Raw genomic sequence first — 23,152 nt, 5'->3', positions numbered from 1 at the left:
GCCTTATTTAGGCCAAATGTTTGCGCCACTGGTTACGTGCAGTTCCACCAAGAGTAAAGACATGACTAAATTGCCAGGTTTTTGCAAATTATAATGAAAATTGTATGGCACTCAGTCCAAAATCCTTGTGCCAATATGGTAATTACTACATGACTGGAGTTACTGAAAGGAAGTGGCTTTTGTGGGAAAACAAAAAGTGGGAAAAATTCTTTTAGCTTTTTCAGAAGCATCTTCAGCCTCAAGGTGGGACCGCTTGGGAAATGATACTGAACTGCCGTCAATCTGATTGTGAGTTAATCAGATCTCACAGTTATTGGAGGGGTTGACCTATTCGGGATATGGTTTTCACACCACTTCCAACTAAATTCCTTCAACATACAGAAAATGTAAAGAGTGGCCAGTGTAGATATTATTCTCAGCTTCCCAAGGCAAATTAGTGTCAAAAGCATACTCTCTGTGATCACTTAATTCAAATCCAACATTTCTTGTTCCCCAATTAGGGGCATGATTCTATGTTGCAAAAGATGGATAAAATTTGAGCCCAGAAGCTAGTGTATGTTACAGATATCTATGCAAGTGACAAAAACACCTGTTAGAAGTTTTAAAGAATTCCATTGTTGAGAAATGACAACGTGCCATGGGGAAGGGAAGAGGGCATCACTTGCATTAGGTCTAGAAGGATGGTTTGAGTTGCGTGGAGAAATGACAAGGAGCATTTAGGCAAAGGACTGACAGTAGCAACAAATGTTAGGGGAACCCTGAGTGATCTGCTTGGACTGGAGTGGAAGCTTCCTGAGTGATGAGAGAGGTAAAAAGGAGTGAGAATTGGCAAGAAATAAGGCAAGAAAGCTAAATTCCAGCCAAATTGAGAAGGCATTGGTACATTATTTTTAGGTAATGGTGAAAGCCATTGGAACTTTTTGAGATGGGCATGGGAATTATAATATTTTTATTTTAGAAAAATAACTCTCCCTACAGTGTGCAGCATGGATGGGAGAGGTGGCTGTGTGTGTGAGGGGGGTGGTGAGAAGACTCACAATTATTTTGAGATTTCTAACTTGGGTTTGTTATTATCTTCTGCCTTAATTCTAAAAGATAAAATATCTATTAATTTATACTTTGTTCAAAGAGTGCCTTAATGTTAATTTAATGTTAGATTTGAGTAACAGCCCTCCTTGTAAATTGGATTATTTTGTTAAAGTAGACATATTATTTTATTCTAACATACTCTTTCCTTAAAAAGTAGTATAAATAGGTGCCGGCCCTGTGGCTGAGTGGTTAAGTTCACGTGCTCCACATCGGCAGCCCAGGGTTTCACCAGTTCGGATCCTGGGCGCGGACCTAGTACCATTCATCAAGCCATGCTGAGGCAGCGTCACATGGCAGAGCCAGAAGGACCTACAACTAGAATATACAACTATGTTTAGGGCAGCTTTGGCAAGAAGAAAAAGAAAAAGTAGTATAAATAAAAAAACAACCATTTCGATTATTTAAGGATTTCCTCCTCTTTTTGACTTTCCTAGGGCCTTTTCCTCTCCCCCTTCTGTTTTCCTCTTCCCCTCTGTTGTGAGCAGTTTTGCAGGATCTTTGGTGGGGTGCTACCAAATCTGCAATGAAGCAGGGACAGTAATGTTTCCTATATAGTTTGGGGGTCTCAGTGACTCTCAATATCCCTTTCTTTTTTTGCTACAGATAGCTGAGAGCATCATAAGACACTTGGGATGGAAACTATCCAGGCGAATGTGGTAATAAGCCAATAAACAAGAAATCTGATTATGACAAGAAGTAGAAACAAAAAAGAAGCATAACCCACGGAGAAAGGGGAAAAAACCTAACACACACAGCGCTCTTTCTAGCCATGTTTTACTTTGGTCTACTATATATAGAATCTGTTTCCGCCTCAAGGACAATGGATGATTTTTAGCAGAGTCCACCAATCACAGGCCTTCGGGAATTTTGAAGTGAAAAGAGAGCCATTCCGTACAAAACGCAGTTACAACCATGTGAAATATCTTATTGGCGGGTCTGGTTTTATTGCACTGCACTAGTAGAGACATACTTAAATGGTCAATCCTTGTGAAATACAGAAAAATGCAGCTGATAAGGAATTTAAGGCTGTTTCATGAATTTCACATAACTCGGGACACATTCTGCCCAGTGATATGCATGACTAAGGGAAAATCCTGTGGAATGAGGGAAGGCTGAATTGAATATTTCATTATTTTGCTAATCCTTTTATTCTTTTGGAGAACTATTTGCAAACTGCTTTATAAATATTTTTCTTAAATGTTACTATTACTAATTATCACTCAATATTATCTTAGTAAAAATAATAGAGTCTCAGGCCGTTTTAGTTGGAAAGATGGCAAAGAGCAGTAAGTACACTCACAGAGTTCACGTTTTGAGCAAAGAGAAGAGGTGGAGCTGAAGTCAGCTGCCTCTGAGTTTCTAACGAGTGCCAGTGATGGACACTAGGGCCCTTTGGCAGCAACTCTCTGTTATGTGATCATAAAATCCACAGGTAATTCAAGGTTATCAGCTCCCTTCCCACCAATACACCATAGTCAACATCAAGACCGCCAGAGTCAGGCAGGCCTGGGCTGGAAAGCTGCTCTGCTGTTTACTAGCCGTGTGACTAGAACGAGCTGGCTAACCTTTCCATGCCTCGGTTTCCTCATCCATAAAATGGAGACAGTAATCTCCTAGGGTTGTCTTGAGTGTTAAATGAGATAATCCATCTAGAGCAGGGATTATGAATCCTGGCACTACTGACATTTTGGGCTGGCTAATTTTGTGGTGGGCAGCTGTCCTATGCACTAAAGGATGTTTGTCAGCCCCTCTGGTCTTCATCCTCTAAATGCCAGTATCACCTCCCCATGCTCCCCTTCCCCAAAGTGTGACAATGAAAATAGTCTCCAGGCATTGCCAGATGTCCCCTGGGGGCAAAACCGCTCCCCTCCCCTAAACAATGATCTTAGTAAGGTACTTGGCACATAGTCAGTGCTCAAAATATATTAGCTATTATCGTTATCATCATCATTTTGTATTGCCGTGAAGGAGCAGCAACGTGGCGCTCACACCGTCTCTTTGTTTCTTTCCTTGGCCTTTGTGAGAACGTGCAGACAAATGGTCAAATGCAAGGATCACAAAAGGATGAGCCACAGACTGTATAATCAGCTCTTGACAGTTTTGTTAAATGTAGTGATTTTCTTTTTTTTCTGCCACTAAGGAGAAGGTGACCCAACCCTTGGATCCTTCCCCATATGTTCCAGATTTTACCAGGCTCTGCAGAGGCCTGAGTGAAGAGAATGTTGTCACTTTACCAAGCCTGCTGTGAGAAAAAAGGGAAAAAGATACCATGGTCAAATGGCTCACATGCTATTATACACTTTGCGCTCTGGTGAGCCAGGCCGTCTCTGACTGTAATTTCCGTGTCTTTCTTCACCTCTCACCTTCCACCGTGGCGATTACTTAACCCACTGACCCAGATAACTGCTTATTAACATTTAATACATGCTGAAGTGTTAGTGGGCTTTGCACAAAACATGAAGAAGTTTCTGACTTGCTTTTAGCTCTTTGCCCTTGAACCATTACATGAGTAATTCTTTAAAGCTCTGCTCTGCCACTGCCATAACTGTGGCATGTATTTTCTTTAAGATAAAAATGAACAATTTATGAAAAGAGTTTGCGCCCTTGTTGCATGCAAGCTTTCATTCATTTAATGAATGTCGATGAGCTCCTTTTATGCTGGATATCCTATGCTGGGAAGGCCTGGGTAAGTAGCCCTGGTGGCTGCCTTCTAGTAGCCTGTGCTGGGGGAAGGCAGGGGAGAGGAGCACTGGGAGCCACAGACCCTTACAATACAGAGCGAGAAAGTGCCAAGACACTAAAGGTGTGTCAGCAGTCACACCGGTTGAAACGCAGAGTGGAGCTCCTAACAGACTTCAGGGGTTAGAAATGTTTCCTCCATTTAAACACAAATGAGGGGCCGGCCGGCCGGGTGGCACAGTGTTTAAGTGCGCATGTTCTGCTTGAGGCGGCCCGGGGTTCGCCGGTTCGGATCCCGGGTGCAGACATGACACCACTTGGCAAGCCATGCTGGGGCAGGCGTCCCACATATAAAGTAGAGGAAGATGGGCACGGATGTTAGCTCAGGGCCAGTCTGCCTCAGCAAAAAGAGGAGGACTGGCAGCAGATGTTACCTCAGGGCTAATCTTCCTTAAAAAAAAAAAATTAAAAAAATTAAACACAAACGAAAAGAAAATGATCCCCACCAGCCTCCCCTCCTAAATAAATAAATAAACAGGTCACACTGTGGAGAAAAATACAAAATTCAATCAAGGGAGAGTCTGGAAGTTTGTGATATCTGAAGTATGCAGCCCTGGTATATGCAAATGCAAAACATTGGAGGATAGGAATGTTTAATTTGACATAAATATTTATTAATTCCTAAGTTCCTTCCAAAAAATACTTGACGTAGGTAAATTGGGCAAATGGCCACCTTTTTTTTTTATTTTTTAAACTATCAAAGTAATACATGAACATCTTTGAAGAAAGTTCGAACAGTACGAAAAGAAAAAGAGGAAAAACGGAACAGCCCTCCCCAAGTCGACCCTTCTTGCCTAAGACGAAGAGTTGATAGTTTGGTGCACACCCTTTGAGAGAGAGAGTTATGGATTAGGTGGAATCCTGCAAAATTGTTGTTTTTCTTGGTCAGAAATGGTCAAATTGGGGCTGGCCTGGTGCCGTAGAGGTTAAGTTTGTGTGCTATCCTTTGTGGCTTGGGGTTTGTGGATTCAGATCCCAGGCACAGACCTGGCCCGGCTCATCAAATCATGCTTTGGTGGCATCCCACATAAAACAGAGGCAGATTGGCACAGATGTTAGCTCAGGTCCAATCTTCTTCACACACAAAAAAGGAATGCTCAAATTATCAGCCCCTTCATAGGATTCCAACTAATATTTAACATGATTGGAGTCATCCTACACAGATTATTTGGTGACTTCCTCTTTTTCTCTAAGATCAATTTTATTTCTTTGGCACATAACATCTCTAAATGGATTGTTTAAAAAATAATCTCGAGAAGCCAGCCTGGTGGCGCAGCGGTTAAGTTCGCTCACTCTGCTTCAGCAGCCCAGGGTTTGCTGGTTTGGATCCCAGGTGTGGACCTTCACACTGCTTGTCAAGCCATGTTGTGGCAGGAATCCCACATATAAAGTACAGGAAGATGGGTGCAGATGTCAGCTCAGGGCCAGTCTTCCTTAGCAAAAAAAAAAAAAAAAAGCGGGGGGGGGGAGGATTGGTGGCAGATGTTAGCTCATGGCTAATCTTCCCCCCAAAAACTAAAATAATCTTGAGATGATAGATTAACACTACAGAGAAGAGGAGAAGCTGATGATGGTAGAGCTGCTAGAAAAATTACTCATAATATGCTATCATTGGAAAAATAAACTGCCCGCCTGAGGTCAGCCTCCCCAGAAGGCCCAGTTCTTTCCAAGGGGCCCAGGGGGCATGGTTAAGAAGCTTTTCAGTTTGCAAACAAAAGAATGCCCCCATTCCCTTCACTGTGCTGGGCTGACTCCTGCTGCCCCTGTAATTTACCTTTCAGCCACCCAGCGTCCTTGGACTGCACTGTGCTGGGCTCCAGGCTGTCTGGGAGAAAGGCTGGCTGGCTCCAAGACCAGAGGCTGCAGTCTGTAGCTCGGACTAAGTTTGTGTGTTAACAACAAATGTTAACTTAGTTTCTGATGACTGCCAGAGTCTTAGGATAGTACCTGATCCTCCTAGATTGTCATCTAGTATCATTTTTCCTAATTGCTATTTTTCATCATAATGCCCTCAGACGGCAATCTGAGTAGCAGCAGCCCTGGATTCATGGTCAGAAAACTTTCCTTTAAACGTCTGCTCCATTGTTTATTAAAACTGATAGACTTTGGTGAACTCATTTCTCCTCACTGAACCACAATTAGTTTTAATAGCTGTAAAATGGAGATACTAAACTACACCTACCATTTACTGGGTGCTTCCTCTCTGCCAGGCACACTGTTTAGCACTTGACATATATTAACTCATGGCACTGTCATCCCAGCCCTACAAGGTGATTGGGACCCTATTCTTACCCCATTTTACAGATGAGGAAACTGAGGAGCAGAGGGTGAATAACGTGCCCAAGGTCCCATAGCTAGGGAGTTAGAAAGCAAGAAACGAAAGCAAGAAATGAAAGGCTTGAAGAAGGTTGAAGAAAGAAGAGTGGTTTTAGCATCTCTTCTTGGCCACCAGGGCAAAGAGTTGGTGATTTTTTTTCCTGCAACTATTGCCCCCAAATCAGAGAATCATAAAATTTTGGAGCTGGATGGAAGCTCAGAGATTGTTAAGGGCAAACCTCTCACTTGAAGAGAGGAAGACACTGGGCCCAGAGCACATAAAGGATGTGGGGAAGGTTCAAGTTTGCTGGAACATAGACTTTGCTGCCCACTGCCTTCAGTCATTCCCATGGTTTTCCCTATTTGGTTAAATACCACAAACAATTTTGAAAAACTGTTTATTGTGGAGAAAGTTAAACATGCACAATAGTATAATGGACCTCAATGTCCCACTACCCAGCTTTAAACATCGTGAACCGACGGCCAATCTGGCTTCATCTATATTCCCACCTACTCCCCACCTCCCAACCCCTACTGGATAATTTTGACGGGAACCTCTGGCATCATATATTTCATCATAAATATTGTATTTATCTCTAAACCATAAGAACTCTCTATTTTTAATATTAGCACAATGCTATTACCACACCTTAAAAATAACAATATTGCTTAATATCATCAAATACTCAGTTCAAACTGCCCCATTTGCCACACACTATTTTTTTTATAGTTGGTTTGTAGAAAGCAAGTTTTGAACTTTTAACAAGTGCAAGACACTGTGGAGGACACAGGGATGGGTAAAAAACAATCCCTACCCTCGGTTCTGAACAATCAAGTACGAAATTGAAAACCTCTTGTTAAAGTGGAACAAACGTGCACATGGTACAGAGGGAAGCAGCGGAGAGATGTGCTCATTGGCTGCTGGGGTTCTAAGCCTACCTCACCACTTACTAACCAGGTGACCCTAACTAAGTCACTTGACCTACCCGTGCCTTCTCCTTGTCTGTAAGATGGGGCTACGAATAGACCTACCTCAAAGGGCTGTTTGGAAAAGAAATGTGGTAATACAGGCAAACACTTAGATCAGCACATACAACATGATAATTACACAATAACCATTAGCTATTATTTTTATATCCCAACATGGTTAGGATCCATTAATAAGTCTTAAGGCACTTTTAGTAGAAAGATGGATAGTTCTGGTTGTTATGCCACAAAAAATAATAATACATAATAATATTATTTTGTATTACAATAATGAAGATGATGATGCTTTTGGCCAGGATTTATTTTTTAATGTGCAAGTCAATTAAAATTAATTGACTTTAATTGTGAATTACAATTAATGTGCAAGCGTCTTTGCACTCAAAGTCTCTCTGTCTTTCTCCTTCTTTCTCTTTCTCTCTCTCTCTGCTCACAGCTTTCTCCACGCTGAGGTCAGAGGGACACCACCCCTGCAGCCACATCTCCAAAGCATTTCTTTCCTCAAGGGCCTAAGGAATAGAAGAGATCTGATTCCTAACTGAAATGGGGTAGCAGCAGAGAGGTTGCTAGAATCTCTAGGCACAGGGTAACCATCCATCCAAGATTGCTTGGTTTATGCCTGTTGTCCCTTTTCTCTCCCCAAAGTGTCCTAGTTTGGAAAATAAATTATACGATCCCTCTGCCTGTACCCAATCAAAACATCAGGCAATTTTAAAAAGCACAAGTTTTGGAGTCACCTTCCCCCATTTATCTCCTTCCTCCCTCCCTCCATCCCCCTACTCCGCCCTGCCCTGTAAATACCCCCACCTCTGCGTCACTTTAACCACCGGAGGCCGATGGACACGCTATGACCACAGCTACTCCTGTCACTGGGAATGGTTTACACGACTGCACTGGTGTAACAGGGCCATGCTCTCCCTGCTATCTTTTCAATTGTGAAAATAATCAATCAAGAATGAGGGGCAGCTCCCTAATCTGAGTTGCTAATTTTAAGAATTGTAAATAGATTAGACAACGCTTCTCCCCTCCTCCCTCACCAATTTACATGCAGTCTTTTTTGTGTGTTAAATACATTTTACTCCTTGTATTTACTCAACCATTTAATACTTTTAACCTTAAAGCAAGTTTTTCTTACTCCTCCAACGATATTTCTTTAACAGATCCTAAGGGAAATGTAAAAAGGCAAAAGGTCATGGTGCTGTGAGATTAAGACAGATTTGGATTGTACAAATTTATGACAACAAAAATAATTTTTTACAAAGAAGTTGGATTTCTCAGGGCCAAACAAATCCTGATACAATAAAAATCATGGAAAAAAGCACCTAGATACATAATGTGTCAGTCATTCCATTTTGCAGACCTGTAGTGCCTACTGCGTGCGTGGCTTTGTTTTGGGCAAGCCCTTCAGTGAGACCCACAGTTGAATTATAGCACAGTTTCCTCAAAAAATGTATTATTTAGTGGACAGACTATGACAAGGTTACAAATAATTCTAATAAAAGGCAATGAAAGATATATGACTTAAGAGATGTCTGAACCATTTGCTGTGGGATTTATGGAACATGAATGTGCCTCTGAAGTGGAGAAATACTCCTAATTCTGGGAAGTAGCATGGTCTCAGACAAGAGGCCCTATAAGGTGTTTACTTATTTATTTATTTTTGTACAGTGCCCCAGGCCGAGGAAGTTCTCAGCACTGGTTGGGGATAATTATGACAAAGTAATCTTTGAATGTCATAGTTTAAGTAGTAAATATCTATGCCTATAGGGTTTTTAAATTGACCCCACAAACTTTCCCCATCTTTCACCGGACGTGTCCCTTCTGTTTTCTCATGTTCGTTGCTCCATCTTGGCTTTAGATTCTGTTTCCATCTCCCCTTTTCAATCATCCTCCCCCACTGACTGGATCTTCAAAATCTCCCTCTTCTGGTGCTTTCACCTCAGCCTACAAACAGCTCAAGGCTCCTCAATCTGCCCTTGACCTTTTGCCCTATCATCTCCTTAGAGCATTAAATTTTTTGAAAACTTACGAAACAGTAAATCCTTGGATCCATCTCTTCTCTTCTAATGTATTGCTCCACCCGCTGCAGCCTGAATTCTGGCCTCACAAACTCTATGGGGGTGTGTGTGTGTGTCTGACTGAGAGTATGTGTTTTGTCACTAAAGACCTCTAGGTTAACTGGGGACGTGAGTTTCCCCAGTTAATTATCAGAGTAACTAAGCACAGGGGCTATGGAGTCAGCCTGCCAAGGGTTCAAATCCTGGTGCAAATTTTGTGCAAGTTACTTAACTTCCTTGTGCCTCAGTTTCCCTAACTGTAAAAGGAAGAGTACCTACCTGGTAGAGTTATTATGAGGATTAAATGCGTTCGCGTATATAAAGAATTTAGAATGGTTGGGCCTTGTCAGTTCTCATTATGATTACAAACTTCAATTGATGCTCTTCTGTCCTTATCTTATGTGAGTTCCCTAGGAGACAGGATATAATTGAACACTTCTGCTTTCCTGAAAATCTCCTTTTGCCACAGCCCTCTCTGTTTTTGCCTTTCTGACCCTTGCTTATCAGGATCTTGTGTGGGATTCTCTTCTGCTTGTCCCTTAAATGTGGCTGTTTCCCTGGGTGCTGACATCAGCCCTTTGCTTTCCTTGTGGTGTACCCGCTATCTGGGGTGACCTCATCCAAACCTTGCCTGCAGCTACCTCCCTACAGCCTGGCCCTATGCTGAGCTCCAGGTCTGCATATCTAGCTTTCAAGAAGCCCATGATCACCTCAAACCCAGCAGGCCCAACTCCAAATCCTTCATCTTCCACCACAAACCTGCTTCCGTGTCTTACTGAGGGGAAGCACATTGTAGCTTATACCAGGAATCAGGGCACCATCCTGGAGTCCTTTCCACTCACCTTCCAAGGATCAAGGCCTACTGGGTCTACCTAACATCTCTCTCATTCATCCCCTCTCACCATGCTCACCTCCACGAACTTAATTCAGTTCATCATTGCTCCCATGGATCACTGCATTAGGCTCTTCACTATTTTCTCTTCCAGCCTCAAGTTTAGGCCCCTTTCAACTCATCCTTCACTGAGCTTCCCCACTATCTTTCCAAAATGTAAATCTTATTACATCTGGCCCCAGCATAAAGTCCTTTAGCGACTCTTCATAACTTAGAGGACGCAGTTCACGTTTCTTGGCACGAATGGCTCTTGTTTATCTCTGTGGTCTGCACTCTGCCCTTCCAGACAGGCCCCGTTTCCCTAACTGTGCTGCCCTGCTTGTGGTTCTTCAGAGTCCTCACGCTGTTTCATGCCTCCAGCCCGTTGCGTGTGTGCTTCCTACTGCCTGAACATGCTCCTCTTCCTGCTCTGCCTTCCTCTCCTCCGGGTCCCTCAGAATCTAACTGCCACCTCTTTGGGGGAGCCTTGTGAGAGCACCATATAATATGATACAGGTGTTCACACAGCATCCTGAGCATAGCTCTGTGAGAAAATGTACGACAATTGAATCTTTGACCCCCTGACGTGTCTCTCTTCGTTCTCTGCAGATCCCATGAGGGCAGCATCTGTGTCTTGTCTGACTTCCTTCCCAGCACCTAACGTAGCACATCTGGCATATAGAAGGTGTTCAATAAACGCTGGCTGAAGGCTTGAACTAAGCATACGTTATCTTCTTCCATCCTCACAAAAGGCGAGGTGGGTATTGTCAGTATAGAGTCTACCAATAAGGATCATATATTCACTTCTCCCACTTCATGGACAAAACATTTTCATATGGTTACCAGAAAAACAAGGACTATTAGGTAGCAAACTTGAAAAGGATTATACCCTTGGTGTAGTAATTCTACCGCTAGGAATCTATCCTAAATAAATAATCAGAGGCAGAGAAGTTTTATTTACCAAGATGTTCATCAGCAAGTAATTTATGACAGAAAAAAACTGGAAAAGAAAAGAGAAATGATTAAACATCCGGAATTATGGTACATACAGACAACTGAACATTATACTGCCATTTCATGTTATGTTTCCGAAGAATCTTTAAGGATCTGAAGTAATGCTTAAGTTATGATTAGTGAAAAAGCTGGATAGAAAACGAGCAAGTATTATAAAATCTTAAATTATATAAGAAAATAAACCTTTTAGAATAAACACGGAAAAAAGATTTGAAAGAAACACCAAAAGGAACTCTTTAGTAATTATATCTAGGGTGATTTTGTTTTGTTCTCTGTAATTTTTGGTATTTACTAAATTTTCAACAGTAAGCATCTTTACTTTTACAATCAGAAATGTAAAAAAATTTTCAAGTTAGAGATTTGGGGTGTGAGACTATAGTGAACATCTTCTGTTCTATTTGTGCAGCATCATTTTGCCTTCTGGTGAGAGCACCTCAGATTTTCTTTGGGGACACATCCTTCTTCATTTTAGGCCTTAAGATGTGGATGAAGTGGGTACTCAACCCTAGCTCCAGGAGTGAGCATGTGACCAGACCTGGCCAACCATCATATTCCATCCGTCTGGCTTTGTGACTGGTTCCAAACTGGCATGTGACTTAAGCCAAGTCAAAACTTTTACAGGAGATGTTAACGAAGGCAGAAAAGTTCTGCTTACATTGGTACTAATAAGCTGTCAGCCTAGAGCTGCTGAGCGCACACGAAGACAGGGAAGCAATATAGGAAAGTACAGCTGAAGGTTGGAGATGGAGAAAAATGCCTGTGTGTACACACACACACACACACACCACCTTCAAGCCCTCATGACTTTGAGTTCGTGGATCTAGGAATCTAGAACACATCATCCCTGGACTTTCCAGTTATAAGAGCCAATAAATTTTAGGTTTCTTTGTTTGCTTAAGTCAGTTTGAGCTGGGTTTCTACAAGTTGCAATTAAGAGTCCTCACTAATACAATTATGAAAACAATAAAACATGTCAAGTGTAATTCATGAAAGGGTCCAGGGCTATCACAAATCAAGGGCACAGAACTGGTGCCATACATCCTACCTGAGATATAAAACATTTCCATCATTGTAAATGTTTCTACTGGACATGATCTAAAATACAGTTCACTCCCCTAGCATTTCACTCAGAGCACCTTCTAGATGCCTCCTTCGAGCACCTGGCTGGCAGGGGCTATCATCAAAAATAGCTAATCGCCCTAAAGGCACAGGGACTGGAGGCTCTGTTGTGCCTGGCATTAAACTGTTAATTGCTGGATCTGGGGAGATTTGGGGTATCTCAAGGGAGGGTTGGAGTAAGGGGGTGATTAGGTGTTTTGGGGGAGTGGCTTTTTTCCAATCAGCACAGAAAGATTTCAATATTCTACCAACCAAATTGGTGTGTACTGGCTGAACACGAGCCCTGTTAGCAGATATTACAGTTTCTTATTTGGCTATCTGTTTTCTCCCCTGGACTGTGACTCCCCCTAGACAGGGACCTTGTCCTACTGATTTTTGTAGGTCTTGTGTCCACCCAGGTGCTCAGGAGATGTTTGTTGAATGGTGAATATGAACGACAGTCTAGCATTGTATCATTCCCTATTCTAGGTTTTTTTTTTCCTCTGATAGAAGTTTCCTGCCTAGAATTAAATTGCAATATGGTCTCTTTTCACTCACTCTTCTGAAGACTTGTTATCCTCTCCAATATCAGTTGATTGAAGAAGAAAATTGTAAATTTTCTCTCTTGGGCATAATGTTGATATTTTAACTCAGTGATTTTTTTCTCACTACAAAATGGATTTTAGAAATAAATCAAGATCCCAGAAACTTCTGATTGCTTTGAGTGGTAGCTTCTATCTCTGTCATCCAAAGAAAAAGATGTGGTCTGATGGCTCAGAGCACAAACAGAGACCTTTGCATTTCAGTTCTCCCACAGCTGTATGACTTGAACCATTCGCTAGGACATTGGGGTGTGGGTTCCCACACTTCACTACAAGGATTGCGGCAGGGCCCACATCTGTCTGTTAACAATGGTACTCCCAGTGCACAGCTCTTACTCATTCACAGTAGACACTTTAATGCTTGTTGAATGAATAAATAAATTCAAAGAGAGGCAATCATACACAATGATCTAGCAGTGATAATTTTTAAGTGATTAGCTTTAAAAATCATTTTTCTTAAACCAGTTTAGGTCCTATCAACATCAAACAGGAAAGCTTTCAATGTTAAATAAAGTGTGTGCGTGTGGAGGTGCTGGTTAATTATAAATTTTGAATACCACTTTAGAGAAGAATCTAGGTGTATCTAAATTATTTCCTCGATTTTTCCGATGGGCATCTCCCATTTATTTTCCATTCCTAAGCTCTCTGGAGGGGTGTTTTACTGGTTTGTTAGAAGACGCAGGGAAAGCTCGTCATGCCTGGAGTCAGTCTTACAATCTTGGGTCTCCCCTCTATTAGCTGTGTGATCTTGGGCCACTTTAGAACTAAAATAATAAACATTATCTGCTCTACCTACCTCGAAAAGCTGTTACTGTGAGCATGAAATAATATTCAGGTTAAGGAGGAACTGTAAAACGCTACACGTTGTTACCCTGGGTAAAGCACTTCCTAGGCAGTGGAAGCTGGTTTAGGTGCAAGCCTTGCACTATTATTTCGCTCCTGGTGCAGGCGAGGGCAGCTAAAGAGGAACGCCGGGATCTCCACCCTGTAACTGTCCTCGGATAGAGGGACAGAGAAACCCTACGGGGGGGCGGGGGGGAGGGAGTAATGCCGAGAGAGTTTAGCACAACGATTTTGGCGCAAAAGGGTTTAAAAGCTCTGGCTCCCAGAGCAAACTTCGCAAGGCGCCCCTCCCCTCTCCAAAGCCCCAGGCTCCAGAAAAGTCTCGGCAGGGGCTTGTAGGACGGAGGCCACTCCGACCAATAGAAACCAAGTGTGATCTTACCGTTTAAGAAGCAGGTGGAGAAACTGAGCGGAAAGAATTACCTACGCCGCAGCTCAGCCTTTTACCCCGGTGCCAGGCGCTGCGTTTGGTCCTCCCCGACTAAGAGAAATGGAGAAGAACGTCGGGGCCCCATTCTTATCCCCCTGCCCCCCTATTCCTGTCCCTGCACCACCTCCCCACCAGCCGCGTCCAGCCTCCTCCCTCGGGAGCGTGCTCGAGGGGTAGGCGGCGGACCTTTATTGTCTGGGGAGCACCTGCCAGGTGGCGGGCCCGTGCCCTAATCTGCGCGTGGGGCCCAGCCTCACAAAGCGCGCGGGCAGCACCACCCTCGTACGGGAACCGCCCCCGGCGGCCGGACCACAACACAGGGGAGGAGATGAAGGGGCTCCGGGGTCGGGAGCGGGCGACCAGGGCCGGCACGCCTTCCCCCTCCCCCTCCCTCTCCCCGCGGGCTCAGCCCCCCGGGATTAGCACGTCGAAAGAGCTGGGAGGGAGCGCGAATCAGGCGGGAGGGAGGGAAGGAGGGGAGGTGAGGAGGGGCGCCGAGAAGGGGCGTGGCCGGCGCGCAGGGGGAGGGCGCTGGGAGGAGGGGCTGCTGCTCGCCGCTCGCGGCGCTGGGGGCTCGGCTTTGCCGCGCTCGGTGCACTTGGGCGAGAGCAGGAACGTGGAACGGAGCTCCGATCCCAGCGCAGCCACCGCAATGAGAGGCGCTCGCGGCGCCTGGGATTTTCTCTGCGTCCTGCTTCTCCTGTTCCGCGTCCAGACAGGTGGGAGAGCGCCGCGGGCACCGGGGCCGCGCCCCCTGGCCAGCCTGGGCCCCCGAGGGGTCGAACACGCTGGTGTGGGTCGGGAGAGGGGGCTGCAGGTCGTCCAGTGCCCGCGCGTTTCAGCCTCCGGGAAGATTGGAGGCGTCGCTGGGACTTTCCTGCGCCCTGCCTTGCTCACCTGCGCGAGGAGACCGCAGCGCTGGTGGTGGGCACGCTGAGCTGGGGTCCTCCAGAAATGAGGGCAGCAAGGGGGCTTAACCATGAGCGAGGTGCAGGCTGAGGGCAGAGAGCTGCGTGCGAGTTTGGGGTTGCTTTTGTGCCGAGAGTGCGCGGGGGCACCGGCGGGCGGGTCGCCGGGTCGCACCCAGCGCGTTATCTCCGCCGTGCGAGGCGCGGCCGCTGTTTCCTTTTGTTAAAAGTTGCGCTTGTGTGACCGGCGCCCCGGAGGACCGGCCTGCAGGTTCTCAGCTGCGCCGAGGGCAAAGTTGGAGAGGCTTTTCCTTGCTCTGCGGCTGCTGCTTTGCACACCGCGGGCACTCTTTGTGCCTCGGAGCTGAGGACCGACGCGCTGCCGCCTCTGCTCGCGGCGCCACCCGTGGACGCGAGTCGGAGGCTGCGGCGTCCCCCGGTCCCCTGGTTATGCTGCGCCGGGAGCGCGCGGTGCGGCTCTGGGGCCCGACCCTGCGAACCTGGAGGTGGCGGTTACTGGGACAACTTAGGCAAGGCGTGTGGAAAGCAGCCGCTAGGTCGCAGACTTTTAGCTTTTATAAATCCCGTGCGAGAGGCTCGCCCCTCTCTGCCGCTTTCTTTCCTGCCACGCGCCTCGAAGCGGCTGGTGGCTGCGTTTGCCGCCTGCTCCCGGGGAAGGCAGGGACACTGCGCTGGAACGCCGCGGTCCCCGACCCCGGCCGCCTCCGTCGCCCGGCCAGAGTGCCTGGCCAGGCTGGCGGGGCTCTGCAAGCCCCGTGAACCAGTGTCTGCGACCTGTAATCGCAGGTCCCTGTTTTCTTTGGGAATTTGGAGGTTTGCAATACCCCTCCCACGTGATATCAATACTTAAGGGCTGCCCGAGGTGGGGGGTGGGAGATGGAGTGGAACTTTCTGCAAATCTTACTTGGATCTTAAAGCTGTTAAGAAAATCCGGTTATATCTGCGCGGGAACTTGGGTCTTAAGGCGGCGGCGGCGGATTTGCAGGTTCCTGGGAACCCTCAGTCAGATTCCTGCCCATTCCTCCTTTTTCTCTGGGTGTCGCTGGTGCGCGAGCGAGTGCCCGTCGCCCAGCTAACCCCTGGAACCCTGTTTTCTCCCAGGTCATTTTTTGAAAAAACCTTTACAGCTACCCTGATGGTGTAAGGATGGAGTCTGAACCGGAATTGAAGGGCTCCAGAGGGAGCATCGCTGTGAACTGTTGTGGGGCTCTATCGACTCCCGGTCAATTTTCTCGTAAAGTCTCAAGATGCAGCCTCCGCCTTCCTGAGCTTGGAAGGCATTGTCAGGGCTTTCCTGTGGGGGGACGAGGGGCCTTGCATCTGGACCCCTGTGAGGTAGGAGGGATCATGAGTGAGTGTCCGGATTCCGTGGCGGATTTGACCGCCTAAGCTTCAAGTGACATGTTTGGTCCCTAAATCTCTATGCCTTGGCGTTTTTAATTTCAGTTAAGGTGTGTGGACCGGAGGGGAGTAGGGCGCTACAAAGACAGACCACACAGAATATTTCCTTTTTGAAAATTAAATGAGTCAATTGCTTCCTTCTTCCTCATCATTAGCCTGCTCCATCCAATAGATTTTTGGCAAAGGAATTTTAAGGTCCGGCTCCTGGGGGGGCACTATGATGCCCTTCTGCTTCTCCTTGTCTCAGCCGTTTATTGCCTGTGTGCCCTTGAGCAGGTCGCTTAAATTCTGGGGAGCCCAATTTCCTCAAGAGGACAGTGAGGCATCTTTGGGTCCAAAATTCTCTAATTCTCTTTCAGTCTTCTGAGTGTAGATTCTGCACTTCTGAACTTTTTCCCTGATTCCTTCCTACCTCCTTGAAATTCCTCTGCCTCTTCTGGTCAGAGGGACCACTTGGTGGGATCCTACTGGTCTCCCCCTGGCTAAAGCAGGGAGGTGTGGTTAGGCTGCCCTCTCCTCAATCCACTCACGGTGGCCTGCAGTTTCCCTTTGAAAGCTAGGAGGTGCCAACTCTGCAGGACCCTCCATCCCCTCCCTCCTCCCCCCTAGTATTTACAACTCCTATGCCCAGCAGGATGAACCTGCAAGGAATTGTGAATCATACCTTCTCCTTGTTCCTGCAGATGTGAGGCTGGAGTCATCCCTGGCAGCTGGACACAGGACATTCTGGATTGTTGTCCTGCTGGAAATAACATGATGGTCTTGGAAAGGGATCCCAGATAAATCATTTATCCCCATCCTGGTCTTTCCTGCTCATCCACATGTTTTTCCTTATGACTTTATAAATCACAAATGCTGTGCAATTACAACACGTCTTCTAATGTGCCTTAAATTTCACGTTACTTGTGTGTTGTACATTGTTGTTGCTCTTTAATTGGAAACTGCCAGGCCTTTGGTGGGGCCTTTACCTGACGTTTCCAGTCCTCTCAACAAATCCTGCAGGTAGATAGGACTGGTACCATCCCTACCATTTTACAGCTGGAGAACCGGGCTGAGGATGTCAGTTCCCAGAATAATCAGTGGTGAAACCTAGCTTGGCCCCATATGCCCAATTGTACATCCATTCACATGACTTACCCATTCGAAACTGTTTGATGAGGACCTATTATATACCAGGTTCTGGGAATACAAGGTGGCCAAGGTCATTACTTTCCCAATTTTGGTGAAAAAGCCCTAGAATTGCCTGTCTTATGATGTCTGAGTAAGAGTGTTCTAGTTTGAGGAAAGTCATTAAATTATAGCCCTGAGTATGAGGCCTTTGGTGTTAGCTGTCCCATTCCAGTTAGTCTCTGAGAAATGAAGATAAGCTGGCTCTAAAATGATGGTGTGAGCCAGTTGAAAATTTTCTCCATCCTCCGCTCCCCAAAATAAAAAATGGTCTTAGCATTATATACTCGTGGCATACTCGTGAAAGATAAAACCCCCGTGGTGGTAACACCGTTGGCCCTTTGCCCTGGACAGGCACGATGAGCTATCATGGCAGTTTACCATTCATAGCCTTTCTTCTCCCAAAACAAATTCTCATCAGACGTGTGCCACGTATTTTGTGTGCTTGCCCTGGAGCACGTCTGTGTACAGATGTTGTGGTGATGGATTTTGCTGCTGTTGTTGACGGCTGCTAGAAGCTGCCCTTAGGATTTTGACTCATTTCCTCGAGTCTCTCCCAGCTGATTAAAGGAGGACATGAGGAAATGAGCTGCGGTGTTCTGAGCGGAATTCTCGAAGCTAGGCTCGGGGTAGGGACCCCTCCAAGGCAGTCATCCAGGCGGCAGCAGCGTTTTCTCTAAAATGAACTTAGTTGAACAGTCAACAAGCTAGGATGTGGGAAGTGCTTTATTTTGCTGCATTCGTGTGTGGTAACTTTTGAAAAAAGGGATTGAAAGACATTTGAAAGAATCTTAAATATGCAGAATTTCATGTGCAGTTTCTATAACTTGAATAGATATTTTCATGGCTGCAAAGCCAGAGTAAAGAGGGCCTTCAAGGGGTGTTATTAGAGGCAAAAGTTTGAATCTAGAGCAAATCCAGTGTAAGTCTTTGTTCAGAGTCGGCGGGCCTTGTGAGTAAGCCTGGCTTCACAGCTCTGATTAGTGACATTTTGGACATGAGACAGCCCATCTTTTGACTTCAGACTCTTAATGAGTAAAGAGAAGTTGCAAGCTGACAGTCCATAGATGTGTTTTGTTTGGTCCACATGATGCTTTTTTAGAAAGCATGGAGGCAATATTTAGAAATTGGGAGAATTTATATTAAGACCTGGGTTTCTCTGTCCTTTTTTTATTTTTTATTTTTTTTAGGAAGATTAGCCCTGAGCTAACATCTGCTGCCAATCCTCCTCTTTTTTTGCTGAGGAAGACTGGCCCTGACCTCACATCCATGCCCATCTTCCTCTACTTTATATGTAGAACACCTGCCACAGCATGGCTTGCCAGGTGGTGCCATGTTGGCACCTGGGATCCAAACCAGCAAACCCCGGGCTGCTGAAGCTGAACGTGAGCACTTAACTGCTGCGCCACGGGGCCGGCCCCTCTGTTCTCTTGAAGCATTGAATACTGCCCTTTTGGATGGGACCTGTGCTCTTCAGGTTGCTCTGGGCAATACTGCGCTCCATTGCCAGCCTGTAGACATTTGGGCATTTATCCTCGGGCCCTGGTGAGCACAGGTGTGACCACAGAGGTACCCAGTAGAAGGGGCACAGGCCCAAGGAGTGAAGACAGCCTTGTTCTAGTCTCCTGGCTCCATGGCTGACAGCTTTGTTGTGTTGGAGCAAGTTGCTTAACCTTGCTGAGCTTCACTTTTTCATCCTAGTTTTAGCTGTGTGACTTTGGGAAAATTACTTGACCTCGCTGTGCCAGTAAATGTGTTGCTACATATACAGTTTTTAGAATGGCGTTGCCTGGCACACTCATAGTACAAGCTTAGTACATGTCAGCTATAATTATTATCTGTAAATAGGAATTATTATCCCTAAAATGGGAATAATGCCTACTCTAATATGATTACCCTAAAGATTAGAAAGACATTCTTGTAGAGATGCTTGGCATAGGGTCTGGGGTGGGAGAGGCACCTAATAATGAGTAAACTCCACAAGAACGTAGAATTTGACTATTTCTCTTTATAATCCTTGTGTGAAGATACCAATAAGTACTAACATGACAGCTTTAAAAAGGAAATCAATTTTAATTTTTGTCCTGAGTTTTATGTAGCTTTTGACATAACAGTTGGGAATCACTAGTCTTAGAGATTGAACAGACCTTGGACTTTTTTTTCCCCTGGGGGAAAAAAACCCAGAAGATTCCTCCAACGCTAACATTCAGACCTGCTAATTTTTCCATTCATCTTGTGCTTAGGCTTCCTGCTTACATTTGGCTCTGACGCTTGTCAGATATCTTCCAGTGCATGCCTTTCTGACAGCTAGGTTTTCAACACTTTTGCAAACTGTAAAGTTTGAGCTCAATTGTCATTCCGGGCATGTGGCATCGGAGGTAAGAACTCGGGCTGTGAAATTGACGACCTGGGTCTTAGCCAGTTTGGCCACTTGCCAGCGGTGTGATCTGGGATGAGACCCTTGCCTCCTTTATTTCCTCATCTGTGGAATGGGGGTGATGGCGTAGGGCTACTGCGAGGACTATACGAGGTCATGCTCGGAGCTGCCTGGCGTGGGGACCCTCACAGGAAGAGCACGGGGACTTCACTATCAGGCTGACCTTATGTTCCGCTTTCAGCTTTCTCTTAGAACAAAAAAAAATTGAAAATGATTTAAAGCAAGATTATGTAGAGGGCTTTTTTTGGGTATTAAGATGAAGTTTATACAGTTAATGTGTAGTTTTTAAAAGTCTCCAGTTAGTGGTAATGCATACTTCTTTCTCTGGTTCTTTGTTTAAACTTAGTCGGCTTTCCACCAAAGGGGGCACAGATTTCTGAATAAAAGTTGAGAAGGGGAAGGGTCTGTAAATGACCATTTTTTCAGGGTGAAGAAGTAAGCGTAGGGGGCCATGAACTCTGTTACCTTCAAGGTCAAGGTCAAGGTCAAGGTCAAGTGGCTTTGAAAGCACCCTGAGAGAGAGCAGCTTCTCCGTGACTGCCTTCCCTGGGCGCGAGGCCCCCAGCTGACCTTGTGCATTAGCAGTTCTCCTGTCTCCAGCACTTGCAGCGCGCTTTGAACATAAGAAACGCTCAGGAAACATTTCAGATTCAGTTTGACAAAGGTTTCTCAACCTTGCAGGGACCACAGGTATCCGCTGGGGTCGGGTGGGGACCGGGTAAGTGCACAGCCACCGATTCAGTGGAATTTGGTGTCCTAAGAGGCTCAAAGTGCTTGCGGAGGTTTCAAAGGCGAGAGGAATTTACTCTTAATGGGCAGGCAATAGAGACCCGGTGTCAGTAAAAGTGTGCATGTGGGAGGTAATATTTGAGATGAATTTCTGTATCTTAAAAGGGCGGAGAGTGTAGTTGAGGCTTCAGTTGGAAAAATCTACAGAAACAGGGAGCAAGACGTGAATTAAGATCTCCTTTGAGGATTGTCAGATCTTTCCATTGCTGTGGTGGCTGGGGGTAGAAAATTGGAGGGAAGAGCCTGGAAAGAGGAGCTCTTTGATTAGCCTCAAGGAGCATTGGAGCCAGGGTGTATTCTGTGTTGCATTGGGTCCAGATTCTGAAAACAGCTTTGAAGTCAAGGCCAAGGTGGACTTGACCCGGTGGTGGCCCTCTGGGCTTTGCCTGCTGGCCCAGGGCTGCTTGCTCCATCCTTCTGTCCAGTTAAGCACGCTCTCCAGCCCCCTTGGAAAACTCAGACGCCCACTTGCTGTGGATGGCCAAGACTAAGGGAGGGGTTGTGTGTGTGTTTAAATTTTAGTAAAATACACACAACATAAAATTTACCGTTTTAACCATAGTTAGATGCACAATTCAGTGGTGTTAAGTACATTCACGTTGTTGTGCAACCCATGTCCAGAACCCTTTCCATCTTGCAAAACTGAAACTCTATACCCATTAAACGCTAACTCCCTTTTCCTCTCTACCCCCAGCCCCTGGCAACCACCATTCTACTTTTCTGTCTCTATGAATTTGACTACTCTGGGGACCTCATATAAGTGGAATCATAAGGTATTTGTCCTATTATGACTCATTTATTGTACTTAGCACACTGTCCTCAAGGTTCATCCATGTTGCAGCGTATGTCAGAATTTCCTTCCTTTTTTTTCTTTTTTCTTTTTCTTTTTTTTTTGGTGAGGAAGATTGTCCCTGAGCTAACATCTGTGGCGATCTTCCTCTATTTTGTCTGTGGGACGCTGCCACAGCATGACTTGATAAGCGACATGTGAGTCCACACCCAGGATCCAAACCAGTGAACCCTGGGGTGCTGAAGCAGAGCACAGAAACTTAACCACTACGCCACCCGACTGGCCCAAGAATTTCCATCCTTTTTAAGGAAGGAAATGCATGTATATGTATGTGTATGTGTATACCACACTTGGATTATCCATTCTTCCATCAGTGGATACTTGGGTTGCTTCCTGCCTTTGGCTGTTATGAATAATGCTGCTGTGAACATGGCATAGCATATCTAAGGGTGAGTTTCTGACGGGCTTGTTTTGGGATGGTTAATCTATGGCCGAGAGCCGTGTTGGTGGGGAGCTGGACAGAGGGATGATCAGTTAGACTCTTTAGATGGCATGTGGATGAAGGAGTGAGGGCCTGGATGTTAGGGTACGTGTTCTGGAAAGAAAAGAGTGCACCCAAGAGACATAAGGAAGATAAAGGTGGAGACTTAATTCTCTTAGCAAATTCACGGGCACGTTGGACCTGTCAGGCACTGATGAGATTGAGAGGACAGGGAGCAGGAGTTATCATGGGTGCAGGTAACTGGGAGAACTGGTGGTTCTGTGGAATTAATGGAAATCAAGCCAAGAAGAGGAGCAGCCCGTGTGAGGGAGGGAATAGGATATTGGACTCCAGTGTGTCTGTTCATTGATTATTTTCAGGGTGCATTTACTTGAAACTCAATTTCCCAGACCTGATGGTAGATACAAATGAAAGTCTTCTTAGGGTCAGGTCCATCTAAGAAACACAGCTAAAGCCCAAAGGTCACTCAACATGCCTCTATAATATTTTAGAATTTGGGGATTATAAAGAATTGTGGGTTGTGTATCAGTCATATAATGAAATGTAAATGTTCATGAAAAGAAATAAATAGCAGAAAAATAATCTTGCATGTATTCTCTGTATTAGGCCATTTTTAAAGTAAGTTTATTGGTTTCCTCAGAGAATAAAATGGACATTTTGGGTATAGAAGAGAACGTAGAGATGATCAAAGCTTTGGGAAATAGGCCCTTTGAAAGCAACTTAAAGAAATTGGATTTATTAAGCCTGGAGAAGATAAGGTGAAGGAAGATCAGTGAATGACAGTCTTCAAATATTTGTAGTATGTGAGTGAAGAATGAGACAAAATGAGAGGAGTTTAAATTGCCCCAGAAGGAAACTGAGATTTTTTTTTTTTCGTGAAAATTCTTTAATTGGAAGGGTTGGAAAAGACTATTGCATTCCCAGAGCTGGTTATAGGGTCTTCGCTGCAGGTATGAGGAAAGCCAAATAATTGTCATTTTGAAATGGTTAGGTCACGCCCACCTCAATTGGTTCCATGACCCTCTGAGGGTCTGAAATCTTTTCTAAATAAAATAACCAGCCGTTTTTCTTTCTTCACTGCCTTGGCAGTGGGG

The 23,152-nt window shown here is 45.3% G+C and overlaps 1 protein-coding gene across 11 annotated transcripts in view; it reads left to right on the top strand.

The window, feature by feature from the left end:
* The first annotated feature begins 14,253 nt into the window (after positions 1-14,253).
* The window catches only part of KIT (KIT proto-oncogene, receptor tyrosine kinase), a 119,218-nt gene continuing 110,319 nt past the window's right edge, over positions 14,254-23,152 (top strand). For 2 of the 11 annotated variants that reach the window (XM_070612888.1, XM_008526292.2), the window contains exon 1: positions 14,549-14,762. In XM_070612888.1, coding sequence (XP_070468989.1) covers positions 14,696-14,762 — 67 coding nt within the window. In that variant the 5' untranslated portion in view covers positions 14,549-14,695. Of the gene's footprint in view, positions 14,763-23,152 lie in introns of all 11 variants that reach the window. The other 9 variants (XM_070612893.1, XM_070612891.1, XM_008526291.2 and 6 more) reach the window with 8 other exon arrangements.

The sequence above is a fragment of the Equus przewalskii genome, chromosome 3, assembly GCF_037783145.1.
Source record: "Equus przewalskii isolate Varuska chromosome 3, EquPr2, whole genome shotgun sequence".
In the NCBI taxonomy this organism is placed as follows: Eukaryota; Metazoa; Chordata; class Mammalia; order Perissodactyla; family Equidae; genus Equus; species Equus przewalskii.
This window is presented reverse-complemented; position numbering and strand designations above follow the sequence as displayed.